This window comes from Trachurus japonicus, chromosome 21 (genome assembly GCF_045865225.1).
Source record: "Trachurus japonicus isolate A0001 chromosome 21, Traja_1.0".
NCBI classification, from domain to species: Eukaryota; Metazoa; Chordata; class Actinopteri; order Carangiformes; family Carangidae; genus Trachurus; species Trachurus japonicus.
In genome coordinates, this window is record NC_140927.1 from 18,537,590 (window position 1) to 18,564,859 (window position 27,270).

General features: G+C 42.0%; 1 protein-coding gene across 3 annotated transcripts in view; it reads left to right on the plus strand.

The window, feature by feature from the left end:
* LOC146965065 (ATP-binding cassette sub-family C member 4-like) overlaps positions 1 to 27,270 on the plus strand; it is a 37,855-nt gene that overhangs the window by 3,338 nt on the left and 7,247 nt on the right. For 2 of the 3 annotated variants that reach the window (XM_085765763.1, XM_085765765.1), the window contains 22 exons: positions 57 to 146; positions 247 to 410; positions 494 to 619; positions 846 to 1,095; positions 1,191 to 1,298; positions 1,537 to 1,626; positions 3,292 to 3,483; positions 3,642 to 3,736; positions 3,823 to 3,909; positions 4,057 to 4,153; positions 5,363 to 5,593; positions 5,778 to 5,912; positions 6,191 to 6,228; positions 6,496 to 6,590; positions 7,010 to 7,156; positions 12,777 to 12,856; positions 18,850 to 19,000; positions 19,817 to 19,936; positions 20,241 to 20,351; positions 20,434 to 20,534; positions 22,374 to 22,565; positions 25,587 to 25,742. In XM_085765763.1, the coding sequence (XP_085621889.1) occupies positions 57 to 146; positions 247 to 410; positions 494 to 619; positions 846 to 1,095; positions 1,191 to 1,298; positions 1,537 to 1,626; positions 3,292 to 3,483; positions 3,642 to 3,736; positions 3,823 to 3,909; positions 4,057 to 4,153; positions 5,363 to 5,593; positions 5,778 to 5,912; positions 6,191 to 6,228; positions 6,496 to 6,590; positions 7,010 to 7,156; positions 12,777 to 12,856; positions 18,850 to 19,000; positions 19,817 to 19,936; positions 20,241 to 20,351; positions 20,434 to 20,534; positions 22,374 to 22,565; positions 25,587 to 25,742 (2,856 nt within the window). The remainder of the gene's footprint in view (positions 1 to 56; positions 147 to 246; positions 411 to 493; positions 620 to 845; positions 1,096 to 1,190; positions 1,299 to 1,536; positions 1,627 to 3,291; positions 3,484 to 3,641; positions 3,737 to 3,822; positions 3,910 to 4,056; positions 4,154 to 5,362; positions 5,594 to 5,777; positions 5,913 to 6,190; positions 6,229 to 6,495; positions 6,591 to 7,009; positions 7,157 to 12,776; positions 12,857 to 18,849; positions 19,001 to 19,816; positions 19,937 to 20,240; positions 20,352 to 20,433; positions 20,535 to 22,373; positions 22,566 to 25,586; positions 25,743 to 27,270) is intronic. The other variant, XM_085765764.1, reaches the window with a different exon arrangement.

A 27,270-nucleotide genomic window follows, 5' to 3' on the forward strand; every position in this document is an offset into this window, starting at 1 on the left:
CTCTGTCACATTCTTGTGGTCTTTATAACTTGATGTGACACTTTTGTTCTGCAAAGGCTCTCTGTCTTAACAGCACAGCACTGGCCAGAACAACCACGGGACAAATTGTCAACCTCTTATCTAATGACGTCAACAAATTTGATGAGGTGATTAGCTGAAAGTGTCTTTTATGTGTATTTTCTATTTGATGCACCAGTTCATTTATCCAGACGGTAACATGGCTATGTTTTCAATATTTTCTCACAGGTAACATTATACTTGCACTTTTTGTGGATTGGCCCTTTGCAAGCAGCAACTGTGATAATATTGTTGATGTATGCAATTGGCCCATCATGCCTCGCGGGAATGGTTGTCTTCTTCATCTTGATGCCAATACAGACCATGTTTGGACGTCTGTTCTCTACACTCAGGTTGGTAGTCTGATGATTTCCTTTGAGCACTGAAAAAAACCTCTGTTGCACTGGTGCCATTACTGTTGCTTTTATCATTTTAGGGCTGAAACAGCAATCTTAACAGATGAAAGAATACGTACAATGAATGAAGTCATCTCTGGGATCCGTGTCATTAAGATGTATGGATGGGAGATGCCTTTTTCTGCATTGGTGGATGAGATCAGACGGTACAGTAGATCAGTTTTTCTTCATATCTTTGTCTAATATCTGTGCCTGTTCAGTCATGAAGTATTATAATGATGTATGTCCTTTATGTTTTTTTTAAAATTCAAATGAATGTGAAAAGAAGTAAATGTTCAATGATTGCCTGCTATTAAGAAGTAAAAAAAAACAATTCTTTTGTTTGCACCTTGCCTTACAACTGGTCATCTATGATGCTCTGTCATTGTACAGAATGGAGATATCCAAGATCATGAAAAGCTCCTACCTGCGTGGCTTGAACATGGCATCTTTCTTTGTGGCCAGCAAGATCATCATCTTCGTCACCGTGTGCGTTTATGTACTAAATGGAAACGAGTTGTCCGCTAGCAGAGTGTTTATGGCTGTTTCCCTCTACGGGGCAGTCAGACTCACCATTACGCTCTTCTTTCCCTTTGCCATAGAGAAGGTCTCTGAAACTCTCATCAGTATCCGTAGGATTAAAGTAAATATGCTGCAGACAAATGCCATATTTATACCAAGAATGTGTTGGTTAGTATCTATGAAAATTTAAGCTTTAACTGTGATTCTTCCCTCAAGAAATTTCTTCTGCTGGATGAAGTTGCTCCTCAGCATCTGGGACTCCCTGTGACAGAGAAGAAGGACTGTATGGTGAAGATTCAGGATTTGATATGCTACTGGAATAAGGTGAGGATGTGTCCCTTTTACCCTTAGAGTTATCTTGAATATGAATCATATGCAGCAATCCTGACAAGACCCCTGGATGTCTTGGCTTAGATATTGCCATGTGCTGTACACAGTGCAAATCAATGTTCTCCAGGGAACATTGATTTTTAGCTAGGCTATATACAGTAAACTTGACTTTAAGTGACGTAGTTCACATTCGTAGATGGCCATGTTTCAGTTCAATTGATTTTTGTTACAGATGCTAGATGCTCCGACTTTACAGAACGTGTCCTTCACCGTGAGGCACGAGCAGCTCCTGGCAGTAATTGGACCTGTTGGGGCAGGAAAGGTGAGCTATTTTCACTACTGTTAGATTTATAGTCATGCACACACATGACCATAAACCTGAGACATATTGATAAAGTTTATATCATTAAACTTTATTCACCAATAGTTTCAGTTTCAGCAGGTGTGGTGTTAGTGGCAAGTTTTTTTTGTATTCCAGCACTTTAATGCCATTCACAGTGTCCCTCAGGACATTACATTTAACTGATACAGGGCTGACTATTTTGATGTATATGATACCAAGATTCCTTTATTTTGAAAAATTACTCCAATACTCTACAGTGGTATGAAATTGAAAGCATTTCCCATTCAAGAGATTTTATTTGGGAGATTTTCTCAAAAAGAAAAACAGTGTGACAATAACTAGGTCAGCTACCAGGGGTGACTGAGGTACAGTTCAGGAGAACAGTATTTGCACAAAAGGTTTTATCGTCTTATGGTTGCTCAACATGGAACACACTACCGCTGGTAATAAGAGAAAGCTTAACAATACGTAACATTTAAGAAACAGCTAAAAACAATAAAAACCAGATCTGTGAACATTAAGGGTAGTCTTATCTTTTATTTCTTTTATTTACAACCTGTTGACGCACTTTAACCCTCATTTTAATGATATAGAGAGCCTAAGCGGAAGCAGGAAGTAACGGTCACCATGGGACCTCAACTCTGAAAAACTCGCCATTCAAATGAACGGGACTGAAAATTTTATTTCGTGATCCGTTTGAATTGTGCCATGAGAAAAAAATATGACCTCCACCTGTTTAAAACATCACGTTTCATCCCGAGAAATCAGCAGTTTGTTGTAAAACGATTGTAGAATAAAATTCAGAAGAATCCGTAACCAGAAAGACTACAAGTCGCGTAGGTGACGTCACACACCAAATGCTGCCCTTTCCCGTGTCAGTTGGTGACGTATTTTCTGTGGGACACAGATCTGTAGTCCGTAGAGCGGTCTTTACACAAAATACATTCTTCTGTTGCCATTTTATGATAAACGGCTGATTTCTCGGCATGAAACGTGATGTTTTAAACAGGTAGAGGACATATTTTTTTCTCATGGCACAATTCAATCGGATCACGAAATAAAATTTTCAGTCTCATTCATTTGAATGGCGAGTTTTTCAGAGTTGAGGTCCCATGGCGCCGTTACTTCCTGCTTCCGCTTAGGCTCTCTATAGTCTGGCTTGTCAGGCTAGACAATGGGACTACGGATGGAAATTAGCTTTCTTGCTAAATCTGGCATATTTACATCAAATAATTGTTTTTGTATGTTCATGAATATGCCGAGTCCTATAAAATGAATAAATAAAGCCAATGAGCAGGTAGTTGGAAAGATGCTGTAGAGTTAGAGTAGCTTCTGTAAGCAACAATATCATACAGTAGGTACAGTGCATCACTTGGGATACATAGCTGCTTAGCATGTTGTGCCTTGTTTTTAATTACTACATGAACAGAAATGTAATATGTGGTTTGACTGGTCTGGGAGTTTTTTAAAAACTATTACTTATGTGAACAACAATGTAGGCTAAGCTAATTACCTTCTTGTCTCAGTTCCATACTAACCAGAGAGGTGTGAGAGTGTCTTTCTTTTCGATCTCTGAGCAAGAGAGTGATTTTGAGAGTATTTCCCAAAATGTCAAAAATTGTTGTCTGTGTTTGTGCATGTCAGTCTTCACTCCTCAGTGCCATCCTGGGAGAGCTGAGTCAGGAAAGTGGTGTGGTCAAAGTGAAAGGAGAGCTGACCTACACTTCTCAGCAGCCCTGGATTTTACCCGGTACGATTCGAAGCAACATCCTTTTTGGCAAAGAGCTGAATCCCCAGAAGTATGATAGAGTTCTGAGAGCCTGCGCCCTCAAGAGAGTGAGAATCACTTCAAGTCATGTTCTTGATAGTCATATGCCCAGTTGTATTCTTGTACTGTGTAGGCCAGTGTGTTATTTTAGTTTAGTACACTTAACCTGTAGTGATCTCAGTGTAAATGTGAATGATTGGTAAAGTTGCCTTTGGCCTTTGGTCAGGACATGGAACTGCTGCCAGGTGGTGACTTGGCAAGTGTAGGGGACAGAGGGGCCAACCTCAGTGGAGGACAGAAGGCAAGGATCAGCTTAGCCAGGTATGTAGAGTCACTACAAAGTGATGCATTACTGTATGTCTTTGATGGTGGTGACAAGGATGACCTGAAATATGTGTGTATTTCAGAGCAGTGTACCAGGATGCAGATATCTACCTGCTGGATGACCCGCTCAGTGCTGTGGATGCTGAGGTTGGCCGCCACCTCTTTGACGAGTGAGTCTTCTTTCTGATCTTTTCCTTGGAGAAATCAAGTGTAAAGCACATTTTACTTAACAAGGTATGCATCATAATTGATAAAAAATTTACATTAACATCTTTTTTTTTTTTTAATTTCTTCACAAAAATATTTGTTATACTCAGGTGCATTTGTGGACTTTTGAGAAAGAAACCTCGCATCTTGGTAACTCACCAGCTACAGTATCTGAAGTCTGCAGATCGAATAGTTGTTTTAAAGGAGGTATGAGCATGTGTTTATTTGTGTGTGATTTCATGCAAAAAACAAATTGCTACTGAAATACTTTTAATCATGAGTTAGTATTTAGTGTATAATTCTACCATTCCTAACAGTGTCTGCTTTATAGCATCACTAATGTCTAATTCTACAATAGCTCAATAGTTTTTCAGTGTCTCTGCATCCAGAAACTATCTTTTGAGTATCAAATGCCCTCTGTTGTATAGACTTGCAGGCAGCTTGAAAAAGTTTATGGTTACCCAAGGACATCAACTGCAGTTTGTTTGGGTACACAGCTATTACTGTATAGTGGAAGTGCTGACCCAGTTTCAAACCATAGAAAAGAATCAAATGTGCCAGTTTCTAGATGTATTATTGGTTGTTTTGCACAGGACTCAAACTGACTGATCACTGTAAATTCAGTTCAATAACTGGTTTCTGGCGACTGGGTGTCAGAGGATGTAAAAAAAAAAAAAAAACACCACTAACTGTTGGATGACATTGCTAATATGTTGGCAACCAATTGTCTTCAGTACTGAAGTGAGACTTCCAGCTCATTATTACCCACTGGAACTGTGTTGAGCTGTTTGTTCAGTCCAATACTCACTAGTAGTTCTAGTTGGCTTTTCTTTGACTCCTGAGAAAAATATTGTGATATTTGGCTCTGTAGATATTTGCTTTGCTTTAGTGTTATTTGATTCTTGGCATAACTATAACTGTGTGCATGTTGTGCAAGCTTTTATTATTTTTCTATGCAGAAAAAAAAAGAAAAAAGAAACATAGTCTGTGGGTTTACAGCACCGCAGCACATATTTTAGTTTGGAAAGAATAAAATGACTATATAAATTGGAATAGTATATGATATTGAATTACAGATTTTGAGTATTTGTTAAGTAAACGATAATAAAAACCCATTCCTTACAGAGCCACAAAATGCATTTACTGAGCTTGTACTTGCCTGTATAACATCAGTAAATGTGACATCAATTTTTTACCTTGACTATATTTTTCATATATGAACTGTGATTAATGTTTTCCACAATTTATGTACAGCTCTCCTTCCAAAGTGTGATCATGTACCATAAATGAACAGTCTATGATAAGAGTTTAAAAGTTACATGTATAGACCTTAAGCAAAACACCCGTAGACTCCCCTGTGTATGAGTGTTTATCAATTATTGTGCTGTAACTGTGCCTCTTTTCTCTTTGTGTCAGGGCCATTTGGTGGCACAAGGGACCTACAATGAATTGCAGGGTTCAGGACTTGACTTTACGTCCCTGCTTAAGGAGGAAGAGGCCCAGGAGGAAGACAGGCAAAGCACAACTCCCATCCCTGGGTCTCTCTCTCGCCTTAACCATACACTATCTGACAACTCCATGTCCTCCATCTCGTCCATGTCGTCCTCACGGTGCTCTTTGATTGAGGCAGGAGAGCCACTTGCAGTGGTAGGCATATATTTCTTACAGCAGTCTTGAGTGGTGGCAGGTCCAAACAGTATAGCAAGGAAAGCGCCTGTTGTTCATCCTTTTAGCCACTAGGGAGCAGAAGATACTCACCTTTCCTTCTTCACTATGGCTTGAGTTGAAGTGATGCTGAGTGACTGGTATTGACACGAGTGTCTATTTGTAGGTAGGTAGGCAACCAACAGAAGAGGAAAAGCGCTCGGAAGGAAATGTCGGCCTGCGTATGTACGTGAAATATTTCATGGCAGGTGCTAACTTCCTGGTTCTCTTGGTCCTCCTTTTACTCAATGCTTTTGCACATGTGAGTTTATTTCTTCGATTATTTCGGTTTGTGTTTTTTGTCAGTTCTGGAAAAATACAGCACATATTTCCTCACTTGTGGGTGAACTTTATGCAAAACAGACTGATGTAATAATTTATAGTCAAATAAGCTGTTGTGTTATATGTTGTTATGTGTTTGTTTGTTGCTGTTATAATTAATGTTGTTTTGGGTTTTTGTTGTTGTTGTTTTCATGTGTAATGATATGAAAAAAAAGATATGTTTATTTTTCTATGGGCTTGTTTTCATGTTTCTTTTAGGTTACATTTGTTCTGCAGGACTGGTGGCTCGCTTGCTGGTGAGATTTTTGTTTCTTTTACATCCTGTGAAAAACACAAGGCTAACAAAGCAACATTTTTTTTAAGACTTGAAGTGGTTGATAATTTAATAGAAGACTACTGAACCAAACTGTTTTTCTCGGTATTATCTGTCACTTGTTGAAACTGACCTTGTGCTTCAAGATAGAAGGAATGTGTTTGTCTAGTACCTTCATGTTGCAGCTTTCTTTCTTCTTTGTGTTTACTTGTCCTTGTGGATTTTTGTTTCTTTTGTGGCTGACTTGCAGGGCCTCTGAACAGAAGCACATCAATGTGACAGAGCACCTCAATGGCAGCTTCCCCCAGCAGCTGGACCTTGACCTGTACCTAGGTGTTTACGCAGGTGAAGCTCACCGAGCGCACATAGCTTTTTATGTACTGTGAGGCTCTCAATACGCAGCAATTCAATGAACAGACCCACAGTTCTTTGGCTGTGGCCCAAGGCCTTCAAGGCCCAGTGTATGTGTACATGGGCCTCAGCTGTACGGGGAGATAGCAGTGCCTTTCTTGTTCGCTGCTGTTGGATTGCTCTGATTATCTCCCTGTGACTCCAACCCTTTTCACTCTCTCAGGCTTTGTATCCACAGTGAGAGATCAGCATTCAAGACAAAAAAAAGGAAAAGCATAATTGAAGGAAAACATAAAGCGGAAGACACATGTTTTTGCTCAATAATGCCATCTAAAATGCATAGCTAATCTCAGAACAAGCATAAGGACAGCATGTGTATTCTGATGAATTATTTCTCTCTCTGCCTCTCTCAGGTTTAACAGCCACTTCGGTTGTGTTCGGCTTCGTGCGCAGCTTGCTCTTCTTTAATGTCCTGGTGAGCTCAGCCCAAACCCTGCACAACAGCATGTTCAATGCCATCCTCAGGACCCCAGTACGCTTTTTCGATATCAATCCAATTGGTAAGTGGCTCATCCCAGTGTCAAGTTTTTTGAATAACTGATGACTGGTAACTTATGTCTAACGTGGTCAAGGTTATTCAGGGATGATGAGCTGATTTTGAGACGAGAACATCCAATTTCTGTGGAAATTGTTGTAACATCTCACCACTAGAGAGCAGACTGTTACTTTGTCATGTGTCTGATCCACTTCACAAACATCCAAATGCCTCCCCTCTAACTCCATAGTTTGTCATTGCTATCAAGTTGCGTGTGATATAATAATTCACACGTTCAAATGTTGCATTTTTCATACAAAACTCATTATAAACAAATAATAATCAAAAGATTTTATATAAATATCATCATATCAAAATGCATGTTAATATGCCCATAAATAGAATTAATAAGTGATAAATGTTAATTAGAAAATTTAATATCCATAATAATTTAAAATTTAGTCAAACAAGCTTAAAGACATAAACAGTTTATTGGGTGTTAAATTTCACAGTGACTGAACCGGTATCATACAAGTCGCTGCTGAGAAGTAACGCCTGTGTAACCAAGAGGCCAAATCCGTCAAAAAACCTTGTAATACGCCTTAATATTTGGCAATAATGTTATTTAAAATCAGCAAAGAGAGTTCTATCTTTCTTTTTTTTGTGAGCCCAAACAAAAAAGCAAACAATCATATTGAATAAATAGTGTTTGCAGTAGATCTTGGACAGTGTTGTGTTTGGACTAGAGTGCTGTTTAAACACAGATGTATTTGTCTTGCACGCTGTATCAGAAATCTTTGATTATTTCATTAGCTTTGTAGGCTGTTAGCTGCTGGGTCAATGGAGTGAGCAGATGGACATGATTTTAAAAGTTAGCAAACACTTGTCTGATGTTACTCAAGGAGGGTTGCTGGTTTGTCTCCAGGTGTGTTTTGCACCACTTGTTTTTCCCGTATAGAAACCAATAAAACTGAAAATAATTAAAGATTAATTTGAGAATCGTTTGCTTGAACGTTTTGCTCTTCTTGTTATTCGGTGTCTGGGACTTGGGGGCATTAATTAAAGACCTCTTTTAATCAGGTGAAATAATGTCACTACAATCTGTCATTCATATCCAAAGTCAACTGTCAAGTGGCCCACTTTGATAACTTTAATTTTTCTGGAGCATTGTTCACCTGTCAGCAGATAATTACTCAGTCTAATCTCTTCATAGTGACATGCATGTACGACACAATCAGCTCGGGTGGGAATTCTCAACAAGAAGGGAACTTGTGTCTGTATAATGAGTCATAATAAGCTGCTAACACAAGTCTAAATATGATTTGAGGGTGTTCAGGAGCTTGTGGTTTCTACTGGCATTACAAGTGGGTGTAGCGACAAAGCTTTCTTTTGCAAAGCCGTATTTGGAGCAAACACCACAGGTCCGTAATCTTTGGGCTTTTGTTTTTAGTGCTGCTGCGGTGTTACGTATTGGACTACCTGACGGCTTATCTGGGTGTGCCTTACTTGGTAATCTGCACACAGGAGAAGAACAAACACTTTGAATAATGTAATAATCTGTTTAATAGTGCAGTAAAGGAGAGGCTTAACAGACACTGCTTATCTGATTGCTGTTGTGCTGCTATCAGTAACCATTGTATGACCAGTCCAGTCATTACAGCTTGGCCTCCAGGCTTGCAAACAACACTGTGTGTTTGACTGGATTTATAGAAAACTGTCTCAGAGACAGTTTCTTTTGTCCTTTCTCCAGTCAACAGTAGATTAAGCATGAACCTGACCTTACTTCTACCGGTGCAGTATGAATAAGTTTTATTTAATAATGCTGTTTTTTTTCCTGCTGCTATGTATTATTTTGAAGTGACTCATTCACTTAAGTGAAACCTGGGGAAAAAAAAAAAAAAAAAACAGCACAAAGACAGTTGTTGTCAACTCTGCCGGTTTCTCTTATTGCCTTCTCTTACTTCCTCCTTCTCTGTCAAAAGATTTTTTTTCAGCTCTTTTTATATAATTAACTGTCAACTCCATCACAGCTGCTTCCACATCCACTAGTGTGTTGCCATAAGTGCGAGCAATTTGTAACCGTGTGTGCCTACATGCTAAGGATTTGACAGCTGTTTACATGTGTTAAGTGATAGGTGCGCTGCCGTTGAACAGGCCCAGTATTTGATAGCTGTCCTCAGAGTTAAAGGTTACCATTTCAAGCGTCACTGCACAAAGGTCTTGGTTGTTATTCTGTGAATGCGGTTTATAACAATAGAGTACAGCAGCGGTGAATTATGATTGATGGAGAGGCATTGTGGCTCTTCTGTATCAGCCACTGAATGCCTCTGCGCCATTCGAGTCATGACTCTGTGTTATCTTTTGTGCTGTGTTGAGATAGTTGATTTCCAAGTTAGAGCTTTTGGTGATTAAAACCTTTATGTTTTGCAACAATACTATTTGATAAGTTCAAAGATAGTGAGATGATGTCGATAACACGACGGGCTGTTATTTCCTCTATTTTTAAATAGATTTATACAACTTAATATATTCATGTCTCTCAATTTCTGTAATATGTACAGTCTTATTACAGCTGTTCATCCTAATTTGATCCAGTTAGAGCAGCATAGACAGCGGTGGATGTGTTGAGCTGATGTTGATCCCTGTAATTTAGTGTCATTGAGTTGGCTAATCCCCTCAGAGACTGCAGGCCAGGGCTTCAGCTCATCAGCACAGTCAAGGAGTGGCGTTTCAGGCAACACACACACACGCACACACACACATACATTCACACACACGCCTCTGCTGTCCCCCTTTCACATCCAGCATAGTGGGCCATCTCGGTGCTGGGTGTCACTCAGTTGCTGTTGACGCAGGGAACTTTAGATCTTCTGTAGTCAGTGATGTGAGATTCTAATTGTGTCTACAGAAGCAATGTTTTTAATGTCTGTATTTCAGGTCTGAGTTGCAAGAGTGTTAAGAGCAAAGTGGAGGAAGTACTGCAGAGAGGATGATGATATCGAAGTGTGTAAATTGAATGTGGAGATGGAGCCGTGTGTGTGTGTGCAGTATGGCTGATAGGGCTCCCCCTCGCTCGGCACTTCCACTATTTAATTGCATGAAAGGGAAGGAGAGGAGATTGCAGGAGCCTGGCGGTGTGAGCGAAGAGAATGGATTTAGAATGTATTAGTATTGGCAGCAAGGTGCCGGCGGTGGGAGGCTGCCCCAGGCTCCCGGGCCCTTCATGGAAGTGCAGGTGAGCTGTGCCACCTCCAGCCTTGGCAGCCCCCTCCCCAGTATTCCTTCATTATCGCACTTGCCTCACTGAAAGGCCCCTCCAACTGCACAGGGGCCCACACATGGAGCGGCTCTGAGTTGTCCCCTTATCTTGATGTTTACAGGGAACAGCGATTTGCCACACGCCCCGCTCTAGCCGGACCCCACTGTTCCACTTCTTTAAGTGTGATTGGGGGCCCTGCTCAACTAATATCTCCACCTAAGGGGCCGCCTTAGTTGGGAGGGCTTGATATTTCCTGAGCCTGAAAAAGTGGTGCAAATCACCCCTGGAGTCTTAAACCATGAGAAATTGTTTGATACTAATGCTGCTGATATCCTGAAACGTCTATACCCCTCTCTACACAATAGGTGATATTGTTGACAACCACCCATAGTGATTGAAGCCATTGTCCCACTCCGATCTTACCTCATAGGCATTTCCATGCAGTGAATGTCTTTGTGTAACTGCATCACTGTAATGTATCCCCTCTATAGTCTGCGCAGGATGGAGATGGGTCTTTACTTCATCCCATCTGAAACTCTGTGTTAACTGAGCCGCTTGTCAAACAGCTGATAGCTGACTGATGTTCTCTGCTCGAACACCCTCCAACCATGGTATGATGTAACCCAGAGAAACCTATCCTTTTCTATTGGCATTGTTTGCCAGATATGCATGAATTTGGGTCATCTATGGCTTAGACAGTAAAATTACATAAAATATTATTGGATCTTCCACAAACACAGTTTGACAAGTACTCCCCCCCCATTCCCAGACTAAAGCTGTGATATTCTTCACTAGTATAGTAGCAGCTCTACCTCCTTGCTTGAACCTTCCCCTCGGGATGTCTGTATGCTAAAGGGGCACTCACACTGTGAATAAGATTAGTCTGCCTCCAAGTGTACAACATGCTTACGCCACTTGACTTTGAATCAGTACTGATTTGGAGCATTGCTGGGTTGTTGCGGGGAATAATGCTCTGGCTGCGTTTATGCAATGGCTGTTATGGGGAGCCCGGCCTCGTCTGCATGCATGTTTTTAGGCGGGAGCGGCATTTTGGATAAAGCTGTAAGCTGCTTACGGCCGTGGAGAGAGGTGATTACAGGGCCCAACTCTGTAGGACTGACTGGGAGGCTGGGAGGCAACTTTTAGGTCAGTGGTGCCATGGCTCCACCAGAGCGCCATACCACCACACTGTGCCAAAGTGCCTCGCGGCCTTTTACCAAGTCCTTCCATGTATTTCGGGGCCTCTTCTGTCAGCCTAGATAAACTCATTGACATGCTTGTGTGTTGGTTGGTTTCTCTTTTATTGGGGGTTAAAACCCTAAATGTGTGAGTGCTGCTTTATTTACATTCTCCAGACAGATATTATTGTTTGTTTGGTAATGTGTCACTGTGAGAGACAATAGGTCGCTTAAGTACAGCACAAAACATTATGACGCTATTTTAGAAATGCACTGACAGGGAATATAAACCATAGAGGACACACAACACATCCACAGCTTAGTCTTGTCTTTTAACTTGAGCCCAGCTCTAACTGTGGCAATGCTGTCACTGCTCTGGTACTTTTTTTTTGTTGTCTGCCGCTGAGAGTCTGGGGGCTTCCTTCAGGGACAGAGATAGAGAAAGCCTTTCTGTCTTGCCTGCCTTGGGGTAGTCTAGTGTGGGGATTGGCTATCACTGACCCTGCAGTAAATAGTGTGTGAACGCAGCTGGAGTGTAATCTTATGTGCTGTGGGATCAGAATAGGGGAGCAAAGTTACTAAAGGAGCGACAATAAAGGGCTGCCACAGCACCTGCAGAGTACCAGCCAAAATAATGAACACCTGAGCAGATTGGAGGCAACTCAATTAACGTCACTGACACTGCCAGTCAGAGCATAAAGGCAGGTACGCAGCTTCTGTTGCCCTTTTGTTTCCAAACAAAAGGTTCCCTCACGTATTCAGCCAAGAGTAGGGCAGTCTTTATGAAATGCTAGACAAATAATGATTCATTGTTTAATCTAGATAGGCCTGTGTTTTTCATCTGTTATCACTCTCAACGTATAAGCTCTGTTGTATTAAATTGGAAGATACAGTACTTCGGTAACAGTTGCTCAATAGTCGAGCGAGACAGAAGGAAATTAAAACAAACAAAAATGTTCCTTTTTGTGGGTGCAGAGAAGCTTAAGGATAAAGCATATCTCTATTTGACTTGTCATAGAGGATTATTTTTATGTCTGTAAATTACAAAGCATGATAAATACCCCAACCAATTCATGTTGTTTTCCTGAATTAATTCAGCAGGTTATACATTTAATAAAATTTATGAGCAATACATATAATGTGTATACATCTCACATCTGATTTCTTCTAATCTGTTCATTTGTGTGTGTGTGTGTGTTGTTTCCCAGGAAGAATCCTCAACAGGTTTTCGAAGGACATTGGTTACCTGGACTCACTGCTCCCATGGACGTTTGTGGACTTTATCCAGGTGAGTCTCACCTCGGCAGGTTTGGTCGCTGGCGCTGCAGCATGGGGAGGCCATTTCATGCCTGGCTAAACCTGCTTTGTGGTCTGGGTCTCCTAATCTGGAAACAATTACTGTAGGATTACCCGCCAGCGCGGCCCAGCGCCTGCACAGATTTAATAAAAGTGTGCACATAGGCTGAGGGCGTGGCTCCCCCAGTGTGACACAACAGAAACGGCATCCTCAGAGAATGTGTATGGAGACTAAGCAAGTGATTGGGGGAGAGAAAGGAACCAAAGAGGAAATAAAGCCCACGGGATGATGGGTCAGATGCGGAGGAAAACAGTGGGGAGGCGAGGAGGGGGTGACAAGGATGATGTGTTGAGTGGCAAAAGGGAAAAAGTGTGATCAGCAGGCGTACGATGTGTTTGTAGGAGTGGAGCTGGGAGCGTGGTAGAGGATGGGGTGGGGGGGGGCAGGTCAGTTGGAGCAGATCCAGAACAGGACTCTTAGTGCAATTCACCCTAATGTTCTACAGTCTTACAGGCCCGGGTAGCCAAGGGCCACCCTGCTGCATAACCAGGTTAGGTTACCAAATGCCACCCTGCCACCACGACAGCCATCTCCCACGAAAGCCCGAGGAGATGAGCCAGCTCATGCACCTAGCGCCACAAAGAAGGGAATGTTCGCTGCACAATTCGAGGTAGAGGAGCAGGCGTGGCTCCTTGGTTAGGGCCAAAGAATAGAACAAAGGCGCGCTGAAAACAAATCCCCCCTCCACAATGCCTGAGTGATGTTTGTGGCAGATACCCATCTCACAGTAGACAAAAGCCATCTTAAATGCTGAAAGCACAAAAGATCATTTGCACAAAAGCTTTTTGTCTGCTATAGTTCCCCTCATTTTGATAATAAGGTGAATAATGGCTGGAGTAAAATAATAACTTTTGTTGAAGGCCTCTAAGGTCCATCCGAAAACGGTGAAAGTAGACTAGGTCATGACTTGTGTTGCACATACGCCATCACCGTATTTCATGTGTGACTTATCCAGTCCACCGCGTTGATCATAACCTTCGTTATTAAAGAATGCAGGTTTCCATGTGGGCGTGAAAAATAACAAATGACGAGCAAACTGTTAAAGTAAGACTACATACATGGTGTGTGTTTGTGCTGGCGTTTTGCTGCTGCAGTAAGTGGGAGGTGACTGTGATGACTGACATTGGTGGCATCCTTTGGAGAAAACACTTTTGTTTGTGCTGCTTTCTGCTCTTGTTTGCAGGTGTCTTTCCCCTGAGCAGCCTTTAATGCTTTCAGGAAGGAAGATTTTCCCTCTTTTTTATCAACGTATTAGCCGCGCAGAAAAGCTGCTGATCCCGACCATTGTTGCTCATTCGTGGAAGGACATTTCCCCATAGTCATTGTTTAAATGGTTGTCAGTGGGGAATAAAGTGAAACTTCATAAACAATGCCCTAACTGGTTTATCTCTCTCTATGGGGAGTGACCGCTTCTGTGCGGGGATTTACACCAGAGCCTCCTCCTTTATGGTGGAGTAAGCACTTCACAGCCCCTCAGCACTGCCCCCATACCCGCCTAACAAGGGGATTCCCTCAAGCTGGGGGAACCTGGTTACACCCCAGAGCCCTATTTTTTTCCACAGGTCTCATTTAGTAGTAATTTAGTATATTGGGGGAAAAAGGCTCTTTCTCTCCTCTCTTTATGGTCAGAGGACAAAGACAGAAATGTCAATTAAAAACACCTCAGGCTTTTGGGACTGTCAGCTTTTGTTTGGACTTGACCTTTAAATCCTGGGTTCCCTCTATTTTCACAGAGGGGGCAGAGGAGGAGGGAAAGACAATAAGGGGTGAGTACAGGGGTCTTTCAGTGGAGGATTTTGTGTGAAGGCTCTTGACCAAGTCACACCACTAACTGTGGGGTCCATAGCTACATTCATAGTAGGTCTTCTCAGCCGCCCATGCAAATTCAGTTTGTCAGGATGTTTATGCTTAGACACAAACTGACGATTGCTTTCATTTAAGCAGGACTTCAGCTGCTCACATCCCTTTTTTAAAAAAAATCACAAAAAACATCCATGAATATTTGCTCACAAATCACACACGTCAATTACAGCAAAGCAAAACCTGCCGGAGAGGGAGAGCAGTTTGCGTGTGTGAGGGAGAGAGGGCGTGCACGAGTTTGCAGAAGCACACAAACACAGAGCAAAGATGGCTATTATCTAAAAAACACTGGCGGGTGGATCGTTGTGTGAGTCTGTTATATTGTGGCACATTGTGTGTCAGGCCTCTTCAGTGGCTTTGTGGGATATGAGAACTGCTGACGTAACCGTGAGTGCTGTAGGATGGGATTTCACCGGCTTTCTCTCTTTCTTTCACCACGCTTGTGACAGAAGAGGTGAAGAATGCACTGGCTCCAGGCGTTACACAGATTAACCTGAGAAACACAGGGGACGGACCTGTGTGGAGAAATATATAGGCTCTGCTATAAATCCCCTCGGACCATTGTTTTATGACAGTGCCATTGTGTTCCCTGCACAAGGTGAAAAAAGCGACACAGAAAGGTTAGAGGCCTAAAGATGGAAGTTTGTTGTTTGTCAAATGAGTCTGAATATAAACCAGAACACAAGAAAACACCAGTGTATATGTGTGTGTGAGCATAGCTGGCCACTCGGCAATACCACACATGGTCATTTGATGGCGAACACTGGCCGGCAAAAGCTCCCAGCATGTGTGTATATGTGTGTGTGGTCTCCCATGATGCTGCGGTCCAGCACCTCAGCTGCTCTGACTCAGACCTAGAGGGCTGGGGTTGTTTTGAGCCCTGGGAACTTACATAACAAAGTCTCAATCTCATCTAGGATCTCACCTCATGTCAATATGATGGAGATAATGGATTCTATGCTTTCTGCCAGTGACTTTTGTATGTGTGAATTGCTGTTTTCTTGCGTGTTTGAAAAAGTTTTTTGTGTTGTTATCAAGAGGAAGAGAGCAAGAGAAAGGAGCAATGACTGAATGAATGAATTTGCTGGACACTAGTGATTTATAGTAGAGAGAGAGAGAGAGAGAGAGAGAGTGAGACTGCATTTCAAAGCCTTTCTCTTATTTCCAAAATGGGGTTGGAAATCAGCAGCTTGACTGAGCCCAAATAAGTGACTTCTTTTTACCTTTTCACAGCACACAAAGGCCTAATCCTAGGACTACTTGAGCCACCAATGTAGACAGCGACTGAGACCACCACAGTATGTGTCAGACCCTCCTCACCACACACAAAACACATTGACTGCAGCTTTATGAAGTGAAAATGGCCCAGAAAGGGAAAATGTGAAGGAGGTGTCCACAGTCATTTCTCCCAAATAAAAGCCACAGCATCTGGGCATTTAATGCTAAAATAAAGCCCAAAGACAGAGTAGAATGGATTGGGTCACTTCCATTGTTCCAGAGCCCAAGTGGAACAGCCCTGTTTTGTTTCAGTACCACTGACCCTTGCAACTTATTGTGCAGCTCTGTCACGTAAAGTGTGGAGTGAAGAAAAAAAAAAGAAAAAAGAAAAAATTCCAATGATGACTGAGGACTTCTTTTGAGGAATTTTCTTCACCATGTGTTCCTCTCATTTCCTGTTTTGTTTGCACATCTTTCCCAGTGGCAAATATTGCACACTGACAGTAAATAAAGGGAGGATGAAAAAGGGGTTGTAAAAAGCATACTGATTCTTTGTGTCCAGAGGGATGTTTAATTAAAGGGAAGTGTTTATTTTCTGCTGCGGAACAACAGTCGCTATCATTGCCGAACACAAATATAGCAATTAACTTCAATTTTCTACATTTATTTGGACATCAAAGAGCTGATAGAATCATTGAGAAAATAAAGCAATTAGGGTCAGCAGAGATCTGAATGGTCTTTGGACACAGCAGTGTGCCCAGTTTGCTTGAATGACTGAATCACATGCGTGCGGTAGCTTTCTTTTCTTGCTAAAGAGCAATTAGCGGTAATTCTTTATTTAAACTGTTTGTATACAGAACCTTTCATCCTTTTATCCACTTTTATGTGCAGCGGGATGTGGCTTTGGGAGTTTTCTTTTCCTGTGTGGTTTCATAGGAGATATGGATGTGGTCTGAGGGGGTGAGGTGTACACTTGTAGGATGGCTTATCGGAGTCATCTGTGTGTAGTGTGGGTGGGGGCCACGGTGTTCCCGATGCTGACATGATAAGCGGCAGACCACGCAAATGGATCACATCAAACGCGGGGCCTTGGCGGCAGAGGCCCTTGGGGAGCAGGAGGAGGCTAGACTCCTATCTAATGGTTCCTGTTTCTCCTCCGTCCCCTCAGACGACCCCACCGTCAGATAAGCTGGCCTGGCCTCGGACCTCCGTGGCCCCCTGCTGAAATGGGCCCAATTAGAATTCAAATTAACCAACCAGCAAACAAAAATGAGCGGTGTCAATGTGTCACTAACCAGCAGCGGGAGAGTGAAAGAAAAAACAGTCTATATGATAAGACGTTTGTTCAGTTAATATTTGATCCCTCAAGGGAAGGCTGGATAACATGCAGTAATGGCCCATGTGCCACCATCTCACTTTGCAGTCTGGTAGCCTTCCATCAAGGCTAAGATTGAAACTTATGTACTGTGAAATTCTTGGGATCAGTTGTGCTCAGTAGCTTCCACTTACTGTTTGATTGTGTGGGCTCCACTATGGCAATGGTTAGACTAGTAATACCCTCTTATCTGAACTGCAAATGGGATTGAGTGGCTTTTCATCATAAAACTACACTGAAAGTGATCATGCTTAAATGTGTGCTTAAGTGGCAGATAACATCCGTAATTAAGGTGCTAAATTAAATTTTCATCTCTCTGGGCTAGTCTGAGACCACTGAAGGTAACCGCACGATCCTAATCTCCACGTCTTATGATTCATCTCTTAGGATGTGTCTAATTTCAGGGTGTGAGGTTTCAATTTTATCATCTACCAATCGAATATGAAATATGTAACACAGTATATCTTTCAGTTAAGAAGAAACGCCCGCACCCATATTCAGTGGTGGAAGAAGTATTCCGTCGCCTCACATGGATAAAAATATTAATACCACATGGTAAACACACTCCAGTACAAGTGCGGCATTCAAAGTTCCACTTAAGTAAAAGTGTGTAAGTATTATCAGGGCCATGTATTTTAATAATCGGAAGTAAAAGTACTTGTCTGTCTTGTGCAGTATGTATATACTGTGTGTATAAACACAGTATTTTCTCAGAAATGAAATGGTGCACATTAATTTACATAAAATGTAATTATTCTACTATTCTAGTAGTATCTTGAAATTTTAGTGTGTTAAAGTACCAAGTCACCGTATATTACCGCCAAATATAGGCTACTGTAAAATCACTCTATATACATTTCATTACATCTGATACTGATCAGAGGTCAGTTTTCTACACACTACAGGTGTGAGTGCTTTGGTGTCGTCAGCCCTCATTGCCTCCAATCCTGTTTAGGCAGCTCTGGTATCCTGGTCTAGATGTGTCACGGAGCCATTAACACGGGTGATGAGTCAGTGTGTTGTTGAGGGCTGTGTGGTTTGAGTGTGATGTATCAGACACCCACAGTGTGGTTCCCAGAGCTCTCTGCCAGTCACTGTGGCCATGCCTGTTGGCTGGCTGCTCTGCCAGGGAGGCTTACAGGCCAGAAGTGTTGAAGGGAAAGCCTGAGGGAGACGGGGATATGAGCTGCAGTGGCCAAGTGGTAAATTCTCACTTGCTACTAAGTGAGAATTAGCACCGTGATCGTTTTCCTTTCACACTGTGAGTCACATAAGCTCAGTCCCACAACCTGCTGTCACCTTACTGTATGTCCATGATGGTCTCACACAAATAGAGCTGAAAGAGTTTCTCTTGTTCAGCCTCAGAAAATAGGCCTCAGTGCCCCAGTGGTAGGCCACACAGCAGCAGTGGAGCTTTTGACTGTTTTGCTGTTTGATTAATGTTTTGCACACATCTTTCCCTCGGCCCCAGGTTTTTCTCCAGGTCATTGGAGTGATCGCAGTAGCTGCAGTCATCATCCCTTGGATCCTTATTCCCGTTGTTCCTCTGCTCATTGTCTTCCTGTTTCTGAGATCCTACTTCCTGAAGACCTCCAGGGACATCAAGCGCCTCGAGTCCACCAGTAATTTTTTTCAGTTTTTTGTGTGTGGGGGTGTGGACATGTCCATTTGTGCAAAAAGACAAAAGCAGACCACAGGAATGCTAATAGACCATTGAAGAAAGCCATTGGCATTAGCATAAAGGCTAAAGGTGGCGGTAGCCTATGGCTCGGCCACACGCAGTTTCCTCAAGAGACGGGAGTTCATGACATCACATACAATGGGAAAAATGCCAAGTGGGCATGACTAGGCCATTGCCGGCTTTAGCTTATCTATTTTACTTTGGGCTGAGAGCCCAAATGCACATTGACCAACAGGCCCCATAGTCTTAAAGAATAAAAGTCCTATCAAAAAGCTTGGATGGAAACATTTAGGTTTTGTCTTTGGCTTTGTAAAACTAACAAATAGAAACAAAAGACCACTCAATGGCAACCTTCACCTAAATCAAAACTGACAGGGAAACGTCTCATGCTTGCACGATGCTGTACACATCTCACGTATCGCTATTAATTACCACATCATTGTTTCTTTGTATACACTTTCTGATAGACACTATGTCAGGAAGCAACATGGCAGGTCTCAGTAGTAGGTTGCAATATCTCGGTTACTTGAATATATACTGAAACAGTGTAGAAGTCATCAGATATAATATGACAGTAGCTCATGTATTTTTAAACCATGTGCACACTTAAGCAATATGTATAAAACTCTTTAAACTGTCCTTAGTGTAACAGAAAGAAACATTTGTATTAAAAAACCTTGGCTTAGGTGTTATAATAATAGATTTCTGTTACATTTTTGTACAAATGTAAGACATGTTTCATATGTTTTTCTTTTAGCTCGGAGTCCCGTCTTCTCCCACCTGTCTTCCTCCCTCCAAGGCCTGAGCACCATTCGTGCCTTCAAGGTTCAGCAGAGGTTTCAGCAGATGTTTGATGAATTTCAAGATCTTCACTCAGGTGAATGGAACTTACATTTTATTCAAAGTAATGCTCTTTTTTTGATTTAGGTCATAGAGGACACATGTATAATTTTATTATTAGTAATTTTTTTTTTTTTACCACAACATGGGTTCACGTCATGATAACTTCTGTATTTTGACCATTCAAACTTCCACAGTCCATAGTTTTCTTTGTTTGATATGTCAATAGACTTTTGTAACCACGGACAGCCCCTTACATCATTACTGATGCATGATCACTCGCACGTTTACGTTACAGCGCAGTGTATAATCTAATGTCTGTGGTTGTGTTGTGTTAACAGAGGCCTGGTTCCTATTCCTGACGACTTCTCGCTGGTTTGCTGTGCGTCTGGATGGAATTTGTTCCATTTTTGTCACCATTACCGCTTTCGGCTGCCTTTACTTCAGGGATGGTACCGTATGTGTTTTAGTGGAACCATGATGATAAACTCATTATTGTGTGACTGCATGTTGACATTTGCTCTAATGTTACAGGTTTGGAGCCAGGTGCTGTGGGTCTGGCTCTGTCTTATGCCATTACACTCACTGGCATGTTCCAGTGGGGCGTCAGACAGAGCGCTGAGATCGAGAACATGGTGAGAACATTCACATTTGAACAGTTAACTGCAATTTGGACGTTAACTCTTTGACTGCCAGCCATTCTCACAGCAGCTTCCTCCAGCTTGCCAGGCATTTTCCAGCTTTTTGACTGATTTCCGTAGACCCACCATAATATTATGTACTGTTACTACATACACATTCAACCCATCAAAGGAAAGAAGAGGGTCTCTAGTTTCCAGCAAAAAAACCTGTTTGTTTCTATCTTGTTCCAGTCTTGTGAAATTGACGGTTGAATATAGGTTAGTTTAGCCCAAAATGCCATTTTGGCACCAAAATCTTGAGAAAAAGAGGTTTTTGTGTCGGCTGTCATTTTCAGGTGAACCAGTACAATTGGCTCCTTTATATTTTGCTTTAGTGACGCCTCAACATCTGTACAGTTGTTCTCTTGTAAACAACAACTAAATCAACACTGACAAATGACTTTTGATGACAAAAGACAAAATATTTAGCTACTGACACACACTACTGCAGCCTTTTTTCTTTCTTTTCTTTGAGTTACAACTTTTTCTTTCCTTTTTTTTAGTGTGTGTGCGTACGTGACGTGTGCGTGTGCATACGTGTGTGCATACGTGTGTGTGTGTGTGTGTGTGTGCGTGCGTGTGTGTCTGTGTGTGTGTGTGCGCGCGCGCACGCGCGGATCAGTTCGACAGGTTTTTGTAGCCGAAACACGGCGCTTTAGATCAGATCCAGCTTCCTCTGGTCAGCAGGCAGCGGTCTCACTCACTCTCTCTGTCTCACACACATCTACACACACACAGCCGACAGCTCTGGCTGACGCCCCCTGAACTCACAGCCACAGACATGTGCGCTCACAACAGAGTACAGACACTCCCACCACGTTTACCTCTCGTCACGTTCGCCGGCGCCGTCCGTTCCTCATCCACACTACTGTAGATCGCGGGGTTGTCAAGCTGCTATCCGAGTGATTTCTCGCAAAATCTGGCGACTTTCCAAACGCTCTTGACGACTAACGACGAGCGATCGACGGGGTTGTTGTTACTAACGTTTGTGCTTTGTATCACGGAGCTGCACAGAGCTTCGACGAGCTGCCGAGCCGCCATGAGCCCCGCCGCCGCCCCCTAAGCTCTCACCGGCGGCCAGAGTGTCACGGAGCGGCGCCGCTGCAGTCAGACACCCGCACCGCTCCGTGAGGGGGGGGGGAATACGCTATATTTTTTACATCTCTCAATCCAAATGTGTTTTTCTGCACTTTATTTTGATGATACAAGTCTGATCTTCACAGAGGAGTAGGGCAAGACATTCAGCATGGCGTTGCCATTAAAAAAACGCTAAGACGAGTTATCTCGTCTTTGGCAGACTACGCTTGGATTCGCTAAGACGAGATAACTCGTCTTTGGCAGTGAAAGAGTTAATGAACTACTGAACACATTATTTATGTACTCATTTAATCCAGTTTTGTGATTTATTCTCCAACATGTATAAATAATTTCCGTTAATCTGTTGCTTTATTTGATCCTCAAATTCTCGAAAGAAATCAAGTTGCAGGGTGGGAATTGTAGGATGCAGCGTTTTTGGAGCTTGACTTGCACTGGAGGCTCAAATTCAGGATGTCCTTCCCACTGTTGCTTTGATTTTGGGCAGTCTATTTTTGAAATGTGTCTATGTTCTTCACCTTTATGGAAGTTAAGTGCTAAATCACTGGAGAACTTCTTTCCAACAAAGATCTAAAGCTTAAATATCATTCTCTTTGAGATGGTAGAATATACATACTACATTCATATAATTTCATTAAATTCTAAAGTGACCTTAACTAGCAAAAAATCCACATAAAAATGCTTGCCTTGTGTTTACAGATGACATCAGTGGAGAGAGTGGTTGAGTATGCAGAGCTGGAGAGTGAAGCACCTTGGGAAACGGACAAACAGCCTCCGCATGACTGGCCGAAGACAGGCTCCATCACCTTTGACAGAGTCAACTTCTCTTACAGTGCCAGTGAGCCTTTGGTCCTAAAGAGCCTTAGTGTTGTCTTCACTTCCAGAGAAAAGGTTCTTGTCTTTATTCCCACCTGTGCATGCTTACTGGTGTGCACAGCCCATGACTTGGGTTGATATGCAGCTAGTGTAGAGGGTGTGGTGTGGTTCTTTTTTATGTGGCATTATTTTGAAATCAATTATTAAAAGGACAGCATATGTGCTTCTGCATCTTGAGGACTATACCATTTGTGATTCATGGAATACATATCATGTAATTAAGACTGTTCAAGTGGATCCATTTGTTCCCAATTTGCATTTTGAGCTACCTGACGGTGACAACTGTTTATTCACTATATAGAGAGAAGAGGCCAAGGTAGAGGGGCGAAGAAAGAGAGAGAGGAAGGCAGAGGGAGATGGTTGAGGATGATTGAAATTGTGTTTAATGCTGGGGGTGTATTTTGCATGGCTATGGTTGGCCAGGGCGGCTGATTTCACAATGGATGGGTTGATAAGTGCAGAGCCCCTGGCTCTGCACTTATCAACCCTCCCATCCCTCCCTGGATGGGAGGGATCTTTGCCGCATGCCATGGGGGTGAAAGGCTTTGTGCATCCTGACAGTTCCCCTGACACCCTTTCACAAGGAAACCTGCACCTACCACCTACAGTACAAGACACATTCACTCTGCCACTTAACTAAAGTCATATACTCTACATAATCATATAAAAGCACATAACTCACCAAAGCACCTCAGCTTCCGTTTGTTTGGAGAGAAATGGCTTGGAAAGGGCAAAATTCTTATCTCCAGGACTCAAATCAAGATCAGCATTTGCCTTTACATTTCTTATGTTGTAGATAACTGTTAGAGCAGCATAAAATGTCATGTGAACTTTGACATTCTTTTTTTTCATCAAATGTTTTATTGGAATTTGAAAGGCATCATTATACATTCAACAGCACAGTAGCAGCCAAAAATGTTAAAACACTAAACAACACAAAAGGTCAGCAGAATATAGGAAGGATAACCAGCCTCTAAAAAGTATGCACATGAAGTAAATTAAAAATACATTCAACATTTACCACAAGAAAATTAATAAACATTCAACATCTACCAGAAGGAGTATGTACATACTTTCCCGCATAACTTAGGCGACACATATAATAATACACACAGACATAGGCCTACATACAAACAAGTAGTTACAGTAAGGGATACTGAATGAGGCGGCAAATAAAACTAAATGAATCAGGCAAAATGTTACGTAAACAAAGAGAAAAAGTGCTACTGATGTTGAAAATCTTACAACCTAGCTAAATTTACCAAACTATTAGATAACTTAGACATTCTTATGTGTTTGTCTGAAATAAGATAAAGGTAAAAATATTAGAGTGAAATGAACACCCAGGAAGATGTGACTCACCTGTGCCAAATACAGTTTCACATGTTTGTCATTTGTTGAAATAGCTTAAAGCCTTTGTTTGCATTCGCTGCCAATCTGGAAATTGTATGAGTTATTATATTGCAGGTTCCGGTGAGAGGCACACAGCTGTACAAAGCCTCTGTGTTCACATCTTTTTTCCTACTCACTGTCAAGGTTTATTCCTTTTTCCTGTTCAGATCAGATAACAAAACACTTGTATAAGTCATTTTTGAAATTCCCACATAGATGGCTTTTAAAGGCACCTACAGCGGACATGCTTTGCTGTCTCGAGGCCTTGTATTTATTGTGCTTTGTGCAACATACCAGCACTCTGAAAACAGAAAACATGGGATTTGAAGGTTTTCTTAATAATTCTTAAGAGAGTTATGATTGATTATTTCTGGATTTGAAGTGTGCTATGCAGGTTTCTGTTTGTAATTAAGGTGTGACATGAAAGGATCCAACACAAGCCCAGTTGTAATTCATGGTGTACTGTATACAAGGTCCCCTCCTCTTCCATCCTTGAGCATTAGGTTACTGGGTGCAAAGTGCATACTTACGGCCTAGAACATTTCTTTTCTGTTGGACTTTTCACAAAGTGCTTTATTGTCAGACAAAAACATAAAAGACTGAATACAGTACATGTTCTGAATGCAAGTAATAGTTTACAGAGCTACTATACAATAAAACAACTTGTTGACTTGTGTAGAGCTGGGTGACTTCTGCAGGAAAGGGTATGACTCATTGTGTGAAGGGCCTGTTCTCCAACCTCATTCAGTGAGAAATCTTTGTTCGGAATAAACATGGGAACTTTCTTAGCCACATGATGTGCCTGTAGCTGAGATTCAGTCATATCTCTTTAGTCGTGTTGTTGTCCTGTTACTGCAGCTTCAGCAGGACAGAGATTTGTCATATTCTACTGTCACACTGTTTTCTCGGGTCCATTTGGGAAAAGATGATGTTTCCTACAAGGACCAGTAATTTGTTCCTCTGTCACTCAGGGGATAATCACCTGTGTTTCCCGAAGCCCTCTGAAAGGAACAGTGTTGCCCCACTCTGCAGTCTGGTCTCAGTTTGATGTCAGTTTGGATGATTACATCTTGATCCTTCCTCCCTAACTGGGCAAAAAGGGGGAGGAAAAACGTTATAGTTGCATGTTCTCTATGTGTTGGCATGTTATGTGCACAGCAGGTCTTTGTCATTCAAGCAGTGTTATTGGTAATCCCCCTGTCTAAACAAAGGGTTGCCCATTGGCTGTGTAGTGGCATATAACAGGCCTATAGGTTGGCAGGCTGCAGTGTGTGGCATCAGCAGTTCAGTTCAATGGAACAAGCCACAATTCGCCTTGCGGTGCCAGTGCTTGCACCATTCCCTGTTTATTGGTACCTACGGGCAGATTGGATCCGAGTCCGTGCTCAGATTGTTGGCGGTGACGGCAGAGTAAAGTTCGACTAGACAAACAAAATGAGTCAGGGAGGACTAGACTGTAAATATATTGTATAATTAAAGTTTTTATTATAAATGTTCAGTGGCTGCTGAAACATAAAACCTGGTGTGTAACCTCTGCCCTTTACAAAATAGAATATTTTCCATCAGCTTCATTTATCTCCTCATGTAATTGAAACCTACTGCTTTAAAACAGCTTTAAAAATATCTCCCATCCCTACACTGTAGGTTGGCATCGTTGGACGCACTGGTGCTGGGAAAAGCTCCCTGATGTCCGCCTTGTTCCGGCTTGCAGAACCTGAGGGAAGAATAGTGATTGACGGGTTCCTGACTTCTGCAATTGGTCTACACACCCTGCGCCAGAAAATGTCCATCATCCCTCAGGTGCCAATATATATACTGTATACTGTATATTATCTTTCTTTTTTTTTTTTTTTTTTTAATCACTGTTGTGTCTTAGTGAAAAAATATTTATTAGAAGGTAAATACAGCATTCCATCTTTTGCTCCCAAGTTTGTTATTTCCCTTGATTGAGAAATGTCAGAGACGTCAGATGAACAGTGGTAACAGAAACCTTCATGCTTTGGCCCTTTTTATACGCCTGGCTTTTAAAAAGCTAAAACAAGTGAGGAGAATTACAGTCGTCACTCAGGGGATTTCTGAAAGTGAGACAAACGGATGCCTTGAGACAGTTTAACTTTATTTCCGCTTGTTGAAACTGATACGGCATTAAGAAAATGCCAGCCTGCGGGTGAGTGTCAGCAGAGTGGAGGGAGGGGAGAAGACTCCCACGGCCTGTACTGTGAAGAGAGCAGTTCCCCATCCCTGACAGAGGATTAAGCCCTCTACCCCCCAAACATGGGAAAGCTGCTTAGACGAAGTCTCCCCCATCCTCACAGTCAGAGTCCCCTTGTACACCGTCACTTAGCCCAAGTCTCAAACATTTCTAGGGTGACGCCAAGATGCCCAAAAACAGTTTCATTAATGCTTTTTCTGTGGATTTGATAGGTTCCTGGCATTGCTACTGCTGCAGATAAAGTTTTACTTCCAAGTCCAAACTAGTTTGAGATGGATGTGATGTGTGTTTGATGTGATTTTGTTTACTCTGTCTGTCTCTCCTAGAGGGAGAGACTTGCACAAAGTGGCAGGTTACGACTCAGAACTTTTAAGTGCGTGCCCTTCTATCACGTATTGGATGGCATTCTCATGACATAAAGTCTAAGCAGTATTCAGAAGAGTCGAGTTTCTGTGCTGTTAGTTTTACAAACTTATATATAGAGAGAAGTCTCTTGCATTTATACAAATTCATCTGAAAGCCTTTTATTCTCCCGCTAGACGTCAGAGATAAAGTGATATTCACTCGGCCTTTCACATGGAAAGAATCTTGATATCAATTGCCAGTCGCTTTACTTTTTCATGTGGAATTTTGAGTGTGATATGTATACTATACATTGGCCGTGAGGAGTTTCATTATTTGCCACCCACAGATTTTGATTATGATAAGCTTGTATTAGCATATGGCATTAAAAAAGGATCCATTTCCTTTTCCATTGAATTCTCAGGAATGACTCACTAAAAATGAATTCTGTAGCAAACAGAGGGCTTAGAATTGGTGGAGCACATAATCGGTCTATGGAAAGCTGTGCTTGAAAGCAGTTTTTCCCAACCTAACATTGAATCCTCAATTAAAGTATGTCACAAAACTAGTTTGAATTGGGACTTCAGCTGGCTTAATGACAAGGCTGTATTTCGGTGACAGAGGAAAAAGCTCATTGGAAGTAAAGAGGTGGAACATTTTCGAAGACACAGGTAGCAGGGATGAAGTCCTGAAAGCTGAGGTTTTTTTTTTTTTTGTCTGGATTGAAATTGAGCAGTTAGTCCTGAGTCCTCTGACCTACATGAAGGTTTTTGT